The sequence below is a fragment of the Stigmatopora nigra genome, chromosome 8, assembly GCF_051989575.1.
Source record: "Stigmatopora nigra isolate UIUO_SnigA chromosome 8, RoL_Snig_1.1, whole genome shotgun sequence".
NCBI classification, from domain to species: domain Eukaryota; kingdom Metazoa; phylum Chordata; class Actinopteri; order Syngnathiformes; family Syngnathidae; genus Stigmatopora; species Stigmatopora nigra.
The window spans coordinates 10,447,157-10,459,016 of NC_135515.1; the positions used below are offsets into that span (position 1 = coordinate 10,447,157).

Here is an 11,860-nt window from a genome sequence, read left to right on the forward strand (position 1 = left end):
TGGTATTAAAAATCCTGGATCTATGTTTTTTTTCTCTTTCAGACCACGTGTAAGGTCGATTTTGGGATAAACGCCATCTAAATAAAACTTTAGGATGCACTAGTATGCATGGTTACTCGTTAAAGTGTGCCAAGTCAGGATGACTGATGGTCTACTGCCCACGATTGGCCGGTATAGGCTCCAGCACCCCCGCCACCGTGCTGGCATAACATGAACATGACATAATGAATGAATATCCCAGTGTGTGATTACGATCAAGCCATCAGACGTGCATGTTTTCGTGGTCAAAGAAGATTAAAATAGCCTGCCCGCGTAGTAGAAGCATTACGGCAAATCCATTCAAAGTAGACGAGTGACGAGGCAGTTGACTTCCGTGTGCTTAAACTCTCCAAAATACTCTCAACAATCAAAGAAACAGCACCATATAGCCCGATCATTCTTATTTTGAAGAATGAAATAAAATTACCTATTTAAAAAACACTTCAATCCCCGAGTACATTAATATATGAAGATTTTTCTTTCATAATTTCCAGCCAAGGGGGGCCAATCCTACTGTAGTAGACCCCCCACACTACTCACATACTCAAAATTATGTAATTTGTAAGTTGCTGGAAATAAACAAATAAAAACGAATAATAAAAGCCTGACATTGGGAGGATATAGGTACTTTTGTTATAAATTGTGCAACTGCAATTACAACAACAACAAAAAACAAGGATGGCTGCTTATCTAACAAGGAACTTTTATTCAGTAACTGCTGTTTACCAAACTATGCATCAGATCTGACACAATCATGGCAATATATTTGCATTGGCTGGCTTAATTTTCTCACACTAACACATCACTGATCGCATCTTTGTTTTATAAAAAAAACACATTTGACAAATACAAATAGAGCATATAAACATTCATTTTCAGTCAACCGTTTCAATACATTTTGAAGAATAAATAATCAAGTGATTCAAGCTGCAGTAAGATTTTCAATGCAGACAGTAAACAATAAGTACAACAGTAATATTAATGGCAGCGAAATATGACAATTCATCAGTCAACTGCTGATTATAGGGAGGGGTGATATCACCCTGCCCTGAGCAGCTGATTAGGTCGTGCACGTTGACGGCCAGGAAGGCTACTGGTTTTGGACATGTACGCACCAGAAAAGGAGAGTAAGGCAAATGAGGAAAGTTTCACAGGTCGGTTTGATCTAGAAAACGTAGATCTTGTCCCTCTGGACAGTGTCGAGGTCATCGTCCATAGTGAGCAAAACCTGAAGTGAACAGTGAAGGTGTTTTTTTTTTGGTTTTCTTTGAAGACAACGTTAAAGATAGTACTTACTAAGAAGGATCCAAACATGGCGATAGATGAGAGAAAGTGCCAAATGTCGTGGTCGTCAAAGAATGAAAGGAGAATGCAGTCTCTGTTGTGCTCACGTGATTCTGCTGGTGTTTTCTGTTGTTGAACATTGCAACGAATACTGTAGTATTACATCTTAAAGCAAGGAAAAGTTTCACCCCTTGACTGTATCTTATCCAACTAGGATCTTGTGTACAGTTTTGCTTAAAAACTCTAGTACGTGGTTAATGATAGACAAATGAATAAATAAATAATTTGATAATAACTCTAAATTGGACATCAATAGTGTAAAATAATTGCTGAAATAGCTTTCCACAGTGTGTATGCAAAGTAGACCAACCTGCCAGGTACTGAGACCCTGGAAGAAGAAATAAAGGGCAAAGCCCCACACCACGGCGGTGAAGAGAATAGATATCAATGCCAAACATTGGATTCTCTCACCACTGCGCAGCTGTAACACAAATTGGAAAGGTTCAGAAAAAAATGCAAGTTCAGAAACTCAAGTGCGAAATGATGAGAACCTTCATAATGATGTAGAAGGCAAAGTACAGGAGAAGGTTACAAATGGCAATTGCTAGCAGGTAGGATGCAAAGTCGTTGGGTCTCTCGATTAGACCGTAGGCGGCGCTGCAGAAGGAACAACATATTTTAGTAAGTACCACAAACAGACATAGACATCGATGCCGGTTTACTTACAGAGACCAGTTTACTATGTTCCCCATCACGAGCAGAACCATGCGATCCTAACAACACAGAACATGATTTAAGAGGCTTAAGGACTACTTTTCCTATTCATTACTACACTAAACAAGTGAACAATTTCACACAACACTGTATGCGGTGATCACTCACAATGTACATGGGTCCAGTGCATTGTCGGATGCAATCTGTGTAGACCACGTAAACCATCCTACGCAGAACTCCCGAGTCTAAAAGCAAAATGATTGGGAATGTCAAATGAATACTAAAGTCAACTAAGGCTCTTTTCAACTCCAGTTTAAAAAAAAATGCAACTTTTTTTAAACACAAGTTTACTCACAACAAGTACAAAGAAAGGCCTTACCAAGTCTCCACCTGCCCATGTAGTACAGCTGCGTGCTGAGGAGTAGTGTAGCCAATATGTGGATGACTGAGAAAACAATCCAAAAGCCAGTGTTTCCCCTGCCGAAGACCTGCAAATAATACACATGCCTTCCATTTCCGAACTGTTGCGTTTGCCGCTTGAGCGAACGTACCACTCCGAGCACCGAGAAGAAGATGACTCCTGCCAGGCAGGCATAAGCTGTGTAAGCACTGGCATTGATGTCAGGGTGTCGCTTCTGGTACAGCTTCAGCATACACAGTCCAGCAATCATATACATAAAGGATGTGTCTGCAAAAACATCCAAAGACGTAATGGTTAAGCACGTTAGGTAAAAGGGGGGGAAATGGTGCACACCATGCAGTGCGGCAATGGTGTAATGAAACGTGTCATGTTACCAAACTGGAAGTTAGTGTAGTTGGGGCAAACATGATAGCAGGCGCTGAGTAGGCCCTCCATCATTAAAGCAGTGCCCATTGCATAAAAGAGACCAAAGTGCTTTGGAATGCCGCACTCCTAAAAGAAGAGATGAACAACAACGTAAGCCAAATTCTATTACCGTTTTTCTAAAAACGTTTTCACCTATGGTTCAAAGTCAAGATATTTTCTCTTAATTGCCTAAATCTAAAACAATACAGGGAATATTTAGGTCACAATGTCCTCCACCTATGATAATTTTGACCTCACAACGTCTTGTCTGCCATCGAATGTATTTTTTCTAAATATATGTTAATTATGTGTATATCATATAACAAAATCCTTAGTATTGATCAATGTTTACCTTTCTATTCGTTTCCATTCATTACTATTCTAACCCTAATTGAAATGAAGTAATCAGAGCACTAGACAGCTATATATTTTGTTTTTCTCATTTTCATGACCAGCATTTAACTTTTTTTTTTTTTTAGCAGAGTAAAGTATAACATATAAATCATATCAATTTACCAGCGCATTGACTTCATTAGAGGCTAGAGCTCGATTATGGTCGATGTCTCTCTTGAGGACGATGAAGAGGAAGAGAAGGCCCAGCATCACATAGCCCAAATTGCTGAGGATGTTGTTGAAAGCACTGCGTAATATAGAAGTTACATGTTAATCATCACGCCACAGAGGGAAACAATGTTGAAGTAATGTTTGACCTGGTACAAACCTAAGTGCCCCCAAAGGGTGGGCACACATGAAGTTGTAGTAGCAGATATCCTGATTCCCCGTAACATTAACAACCTAATAAAAGAGACATTTACAGTTTAAATTATAAAGTATATATTGTCTTTAGATGGCCTTCTTCCCCATCCTTAACCTACCGTTTGATATGTAATGACCAGCTGGACAACTGGTAGAGCATAGAACACAGCAATGGTAGCGATGTTCCTGATGAGAATAAAGACACAACATGTATTAGAATATTTTTTTGGATCCAAACTAAAGATAATGGGTTGTTCAAAAATTAGGAAAGATATGCCTCTCATATTCTTACCAGAAGTAAATTTGATATTTCTTGCTGAGAACCCGCTTATCTTTGCGTGACAGGTCAGACACACAAAGATACTTCTGTTATCAGCAAATGGAGACAAATTATTAGTCGTTGGCAAATTTAAACCATTACACAAATGTCAAAGCAATATTAACACCAAATTGAAATTCCTTTTCGTAAACACATTTTAGAAAGGAAAATAATACTTAATAGATTATATACTATAATTTTCAATGCAGTATTTGGCTTGATTGATGCAGTAAAAACGGAAATGAAATCACAACTTTGAGTTGGGATGGATTCAATATTGCATATTTATAAAAGATTTCTGAAGATTATTTGAAAGAAACTGTTATTTGTAAATGTAAAAATGTACATTTGAAAATGTAAGACCAGCAAATATTTTAGAAAAAAAACAGAATTACTCTAATAAAATGAAATTTTTGAGTCCCACCTTGCCAATTTTTCTGAATTTCATAACTCTCAGCAAGGCAGTTCTTACCTTAGTGCGAACAATGTTTTTGTCTGAATCGATGTCATCCAATGTGTCATAGTCATCCTCTTCTATGGAGCTCAAAGAATCATGTCTTGTCCTTCCGATATTTTTCCAACCAGACCGCTCTAATATAAAAGAAAGTTTTTAGCTAACCAACCTGATGTATATAAATCTGACAGGAGTCAAAATTGAAGACTAAGGATTCCAAACATCAGATTTCAATCACATAATATTTCAGTGTAACCAGATTAGAATACCAGTTTCCCAATCGGAACAATACCCATTGATTGACATTATGACGATTAGCGCAAAACTGATTGCGACAACTACAAATGTAGCAGAGTGTCACCAATATAGATGGCTGTGTGATGCAGTTGAGTGAGGTTTGCTCGACGTTTAATAGACTCCCTTCCTAATGAACAGAGAATCAGAGGTATGTAGTGAGGGAGCAAAGCCCAAGAAAGTAGTAGTTAATCCATTCCGTTTGTTGATACACTGCGGGAAAGACTTTGGTAGAAAGTGATGAGTCGGTTCAGTAATAAGGTTCTTACCAATGTAATTGTCAGCTGAAGTGGCACTGTCTATTGAGGGAGCACTTTCGGTGATTGCTTCTGAACTGGCTGTGCTGTCTGTTGGAGGAAACAATGACTTAATTAAAGCACCAGAAAAAAAACGAAAGAAATTGACGAAAAACTCAAGAGAAAATTAAAACTCACCAATAGACCCATATTCATTAGGCGAAACTGCAATCTTGCCTGTATATGTTGACACAAATGTATTTAGTGAGTATGCACTGATTTGTGCTATTGCACGAAATGGATATTATTGCTATTAAAATCTAACAATTTGCTGTTCTGTTTACTGTACAAAACTATTACAATTATGTCAGGCTTTGTAACATCGTTATACCAATTATGTCCAATAATCCTAAATGGAAAGCTTGTGTTGTAGTATATACATACAGGCAAACGGCCTAACTAAAATACAAGTTGTGCTTTGCTCCCACCTTGTGGTATATATAGGCAGTTCGAAAGCATTTGGTGGGTTATCAGCTACTCATTTTTTTTTTGCTATTCATATTAGAACATTGTCAAATTATTCACAAACTGTGAAACCCAGTCTGACATATATAACCAGATTAGTTTTACAAGAAACCCAATGCAGCTGACAGTAGAAAACATGAGAGAACATTCAAACAGAAATGGGATTGCAAAATGGCATGCATGTAAAATATTGTTGATTATGTAAGTAGTGTCTCTAATTACTGTTGCAATGGATGGGCCAGCAAATTTCAACAATTCACTTATTCGTTGCACAAAGCTAAATAAACTGCATGTTATGGCCATGAAAATGCATGCAAACCAGATTACAAAGAAGGTGAAAAACAAAAAGTTGTTTGTTGTACAAATAATTGATGCACTGCATTAAATGAAAAGCAAATCACAAGTGTGTTTATACCATCTGCGTTTTTCCCAAGCAGAGAGGCTACAGCACACGTAAGCAAAGAGAAAATGAAAGATTGTAGCATTAATAAACACTCTGCATTCCTCTCATGTGAAACCTTATTTGTCTTTTAAAGCAGGTTTACCTGTCTCAGCAGGTGACGTGTCAACAATATTCTGAAAAGTTTCTCTCTTCTTGGCTCTGCATGAACAACAAAGCAAACAAATGCAAATTGGTTGTATTAGTAGAGCAGTCTGACCTTCTTTTTACTCAGAGATATCAAAATTTTACCGTTGCTTCTGCAGGCAGGCCACCAGTAGAGTGAGCAGGTAGAAGGAGAGGAAAATACCCACACAAAACAGCATGCCTATAACATACACCTCCGCTGTGCATCCACAGACATTTTGTTAACATTCATTATAATCAAGTTCAAAATATATTAGATGAAAAAAGACAGAAAGTCAAATTTGCACAAAAGTAGCTTACATTTTATGGCCGGGTAGACCACAACATTGAGGGTTTTGCTGCGGTTACCAGCGTCGATCAATTCATCTGGGCGCAATGGATAGAAGCGCAATGGACCACCACAGGCCTCGTCCTCTGTTTTTACCACTACCACCACATAAAAACTGTTGCTGGGGAAATCCTTCCTCTGAAAATAGGCAATGAGTTTGACAAAAGATAAAATTTTCAACTTACATTTAGTTTTATATTTAGAATATTGGATATAGGATTAAAGGTTAAAGAGTTTGGTACATATTAGAAATTGAGATCTGAAATTGGGATCATGCAGTTTTTCATTTTACATTATAACAATTACAAAAAAATTACTTTCTGATACTTTTTATGGAAAGTTTCCAAAATTTAATATTCTCTGAATTTTTCAATGCTTTGGTGGATTAGGGATGCATAAAAGTGAAGAAGTACCTGCACTGTGATGGCGCCTTTTTTGGTCATAGTCTGATACATGCCGATGAAGGCTACGTTATTGTCCAGATCATAAACAGGGCACTGAAATAGAAAGAAAACAAAAAAAATTTCTATTCTATAAATGGATGGGACTTCAACCTATTAGTTTAGAAAATATCAACCCAAATAACTATAATGGAAACCCTTTTGACAACTGTTGAATTTGACAATAGCATTATCATAGTTGTACTTCATGCAAAAACCATTACACTTACAGAGAGAGAATATTACCTGAATATCTTGGATAGACATTACAGAGCAGGGAAAATTCATGTCTGAGCTGACTTTCACAATCACAGTGTCCACCCCTTCAGGAAATGCATACTTGAAGTACTGAGAGAGGAGTCAAATGAATTTGGTAAAAGAAGGTTAATCTTTGAAGGGGGTGTCAATATGCACTGCATAAAAAGATTGGTATAATTTTTAAAAAGGCAAATTCCTAAGACCGTTAATAATGGAGAAAATTATCTTATAAGACTAAAATGACCCTGATTGCCAGCACATATATTTTGTGTTATTAAGTTTACATACACACATAAACACTTATAGACATAAACATAAGTGCATGATGGAATAGGTATTAGTAATAACACGGGAAAAGGCGGGCAATCTGTTCATTAGTGGGGGGTTCAATTTATTGAACAAGGTTCTTTCGACTGTTTGTCCCTTTAAGGTACTTAAAACTGAATCAGAGGCAATATTTCAGTTACAGAATAACTATGCATAGTAAAACAATAAATCCTCACAATATGGAAACTGAAACAAAGCGTAAATTACAAAGCTGAAGTTTTGAGTAACATGTTTGAATAAGAATGACTTCCTATTTTTGCGTAACATTACATTTTCCCAGAAAGTTTTGCTGATTGTGTAATATTAAATCTTCCCACATCTTTTTGCTGAAACTACAAGCTGCTCACTCTATTCTTTTGCTAATACAGTAATTTCAACCAAAGCAATGTATACCTGAGGTTGAGACGGAGATGCAGTGAAGCTGAATGGGGTGTCTGTCCTGAAACAAAGTTTAAAATAAATAATGAAATCAGACTAATCAATGGCAGTTAAAACCTAATACCTTTTTTTCCCCATCGAGAACTAGTTTTCACTTGTCAGTTTAGTTGAGCATGGTTAATCCTGATTTCTACCCATTATGGTATGAAACTGGCAAAGTATTACAAAATGTGCACTTAGTATTCCACCACATTAAAATTCACCAAACTGGAACACTTGAAATGCTCAAGCATTATTTTCCAATTGGTTGTTACCGCAGCAACAATCATCGCACTACACGTGATAAATCAATTCAATTATGCTGTTTTCTGGTCTTTACATTAAATATCTGATCTAAATAATAAATCAATACATGAAAAATAATAAATTATGAAAATAGTACTGTACTGAATATTGCCTATATAGGTGGTATAAAATAATGTCACTTACTGCAATGTGAAGCTTTCAATTCGGCTGACCTTAAGCTGGTAGTTTGTACCCTGGCTGGAAAGGGTAGACACATCCACAAAAAAGTATTGGGTCTCTGAAGCAGCCCGTGTAGGAGGTTGGCATAATGTCCGGCCTAAATGATTGTAGGGGTATTTTCTCTGGTATCTAGAGAGAATAGAGAAAATATATCAAATATAATCAAGTATTTAATTAAGTAAGAAAATGCCAAGGAGAATTCATAGAATCTTTTAGTGAGTGGATCGTATCTATGTTGTCCTGCATCTCATAATTGATCATTTTGGCCATGTTATTGTCCTTTTGCGTCCATGCTTCGTGTCATCCTCTATTGCTATAATGCTAAAAACAGGTTTCCTGTTCTGGCTACAGCACCCTGCTTGACACTAAATGTTTGAAAATAGTCTAACTGGGCAGTACCCTGCCAAATTTAGCAATATTGCTCATGAAAAGGAGATCAATTACTGGTAAACTGGAATTTTGAAACGTGAAAGTCCAAAGATTTATTATGGCGTTCAACTCAATGCTGTCTGGCCAAAGGCCCAGATGAGAAACACTGAGGCAAAGTCACTGTTCAGTTGCACAACTCCTGAGGGTGTGTAACACAATAATCATGTTACAAATAGACAGTTGGCGAGTGGCCTGGACTTCTAACCTCTTGTGAGAACCCACCTGATTATACAAAATGTTACAGCATTTTAGTTGAGAGATTTATTGACGCATTGAAGTTCTTTTTTTTTGTTTTTGGTTCTTTAAAAGATTTTTTTAGTATTATATATGAATTAGATATGACCGATAAGTGTTTTACGGGACCTATACCAATTATAAGTAGTTAGAGAAAGGCGATGGCCGATATTAATTTGCAGTAAAAGTTGGATTTAATAATCTAAGCCCTCAATTCATAAAATTTATACATAGATATATACACACATTATATAAATATATAAACACACACACATATCAAAGATAATCATCATAATCCTTCATGACAAAACAGAGAAGAGGTGTAGAAGACTAAAGTTTCCCCAAAGAAAATAAATCAAAGACATAAAAAAAAAAAAAATAAGTAGTAATAATAAAGTATATCGACTTCTCATTTGGTATTGGGCTGGCTTTATTACTTTCAGATTTGTCTACGTTTCTTTTAGTAGAACATTAGTGAAATCATAATGACAGGGAAGACTTTTTTACTCACAGTCCTCTGAGGATGAGGGGGACCTGAAAGGACAGTACAGCTTGCTTCTGTCGCACCACAAAGAGGATGGGACTTTTAAGGTTCTGTGACAGAACGTCCACGGATACACGAACACCTTCAGTCTAAGGAGCACAAACACAAACGCTGACAATTGCCACAAATCAAAACATCAGAAAATCTGGAATGCGCTCTCCTACCTTAGTTCTGGTAACAGTATGATTGAAAGCATAGATGGTCTGATTTTGACTCGTAACTGTGTCATTATAGATCATATCAAATTCGCCGTCTTTCTGAATCACGTTTTTGGGTTCGGCCAAAACAACATTGCCGCAAGCCAACAGGGCCAAACACAACCACAGCAGAACTCCAGCATCAGCTCCAAAAGTGTCTTTATATCGAGATTTCCACAGACTCCTGAGCAGCATTTTCTTTCTCAGTCCTTAAAGCAGTCAACAGGGCCCCGCTTCCGTGATTAAACTATAAAATGAACTGTGTCACACCACCCCATTCACATTCAAAACACTTCCATGTAAACAGGCTGACTGTGAAAACTGTCAGGTCCAGTCTTGACCCAAAATATCAAGTTCTAGCATCAGAACACTGGCGACAACATTATAACCGTCCCCTTACAAAAGACAACTGTCCACTCTCAAGTCACAAGTTCTTAGACAAGAGCATTGCAACAATATTGTACTATAAAAAGGCAAACGCTGACAGGCTCCTCAGTTGTTGTGCTAGTGTTAGCATAGCTGGATAGTCAGCAGCTCCATGTTTGGCTCTGGAAGTTGAGGACAAAGATGTCGTATAAGTAATCCAGCAACTCCGATTAAATATTTCTGAAGTCGGAATCTTGTGTCCGGTTCTGGGGCGTTGTCGTGGATTCTAATGTGTATGTTTAAGTGATTTAGACTCAGGACATCCTCTTTACCTTTCCTGCGTGGGAAAACAAATATTGCATGACAACAGCGCCCCCATCAGGACAGATCCTTTTGTCTTCATCTTTATTCAAAACACACTTTATTGCGCAAAACAGCAGTATTATGCATATACAGTAACGTAAACGTGGACTTAGTTCATGTTTTTGCCAAAATATTTCCCACGTCATTGTATTAAAAGCTACACAAGTACATATTTATGTACATATCAAATACATATACGATTTATAGGCGCACCTCAATCAAATGAAATATCGTGGGAAAAATGAATGGATTCAAATGACAAACTCGAATTGTAATGCTGCACGAGTGAAATATATTTTGGAGTAATTTAATTACAATCCCAATTGCCATTAAAATAAACTCAATCGACAGTATATTTACAGATTATGTAAACAAGACAATAGATTTAATGTTTAACTCATCAAATTTATTGTGTTTAGCAAATAATACAAGTTAATTTTAATATTATGATTGCAACACGTACCAAAAAAGATGAGAACAGTGACATAAGTGATCAGGTTAATTGGAAATTGGTGGGTCCCATGATTGGGTATAAAAGGAGTTTTCTTGATTTGCTCAGTCAATCATGTTTTAGTGCCAATGGAATGGGGAACTTCATCATCTGTGAAAGCCCATATAAAGCTGAAAACTACCTGCAGATTTGTGAGAAACATATCCTGCCACTTAAGCCACCTCTGTCTGCTCTTTTGGATCGTGTTGCAGCCATAAAATTCTAACGTAATGATTATTTGCTCAAAGTAACAGAGTTGTTTAATTTGAACATGAAATATATTGTCTTTGTAGCGTATCTAACTAGCTATATGATGAAGATGATTTGAAAACGATTGTATTTTATCTTTCTTCACATGGTGTCCCAATATCAATATTAAAACTAGAGTTGTAAAATTCAAGTATGCAATGAAGACAATAAAAATTACAGTAAAATAATACATTTCAAAACCTCAAAAATAAGAATTATAAATTCAAAAAAATGCCAAGTCCCATATCCTGAAGTATATTGCCCCGTGCCGTGATTTCCAATCAATACGCCTACATTTGTAATTTGGGGAATTTAATGGAGGGAATTTATCTAACGTAGTTAGATAATGATTTAAACGGTGAGATCTCAAATGAACACTGCGAACCTTTTCCGTGCCTTCATGATTTCCACTATCTCGGCCCCCGAATAACATTTGATCTCAACACCAAATCGACAATTAAAACCTCCAATTCCCAACGTAAACGGATGTGACGGAATTCACGCCGCAACAGATAGCAGCCCCGCAACAACAACAAAAAACGCTGGTCTTGACTTTCTAACCGAATCATAGGAGCCAGCGCAATACTGTAATGCGCACTTCTTTGTTGCCCTGGCGACCACAGTACGTTTTTGTGGATGAGGTCATGTGTTACGCTCATCGTTTCCATGGTAACAACCTAGAGAGGGCGCTGCGAAGGA

At 37.0% G+C, this 11,860-nt stretch overlaps 1 protein-coding gene across 2 annotated transcripts; it reads right to left on the minus strand.

The window, feature by feature from the left end:
• Nucleotides 1-725: 725 nt before the first annotated feature.
• sidt2 (SID1 transmembrane family, member 2) lies at nt 726-11,647 on the minus strand. 2 transcript variants are annotated; one of them, XM_077722102.1, is made up of 27 exons: nt 11,055-11,647; nt 9,661-10,396; nt 9,464-9,585; nt 8,254-8,418; nt 7,780-7,825; nt 7,048-7,149; nt 6,775-6,858; nt 6,334-6,499; nt 6,139-6,232; nt 5,993-6,048; nt 5,863-5,889; nt 5,121-5,159; nt 4,956-5,033; nt 4,411-4,529; nt 3,912-3,985; nt 3,739-3,805; nt 3,585-3,658; nt 3,380-3,503; nt 2,833-2,950; nt 2,589-2,725; nt 2,417-2,525; nt 2,206-2,282; nt 2,050-2,096; nt 1,875-1,980; nt 1,694-1,804; nt 1,336-1,449; nt 726-1,267 (listed from the first exon to the last, which is right to left on the minus strand). In XM_077722102.1, the coding sequence occupies exons 2-27, from the start codon at nt 9,886-9,888 to the stop codon at nt 1,205-1,207; spliced, it is 2,547 nt and encodes an 848-aa protein (XP_077578228.1). In that variant the 5' UTR covers nt 9,889-10,396; nt 11,055-11,647; the 3' UTR covers nt 726-1,204. The 2 variants fall into 2 exon arrangements, with proteins under 2 accessions (XP_077578228.1, XP_077578229.1); XM_077722103.1 differs by lacking the exons at nt 5,863-5,889; nt 11,055-11,647 and having other exon boundaries at nt 9,661-10,439.
• Between the last annotated feature and the right edge of the window lie 213 nt (nt 11,648-11,860).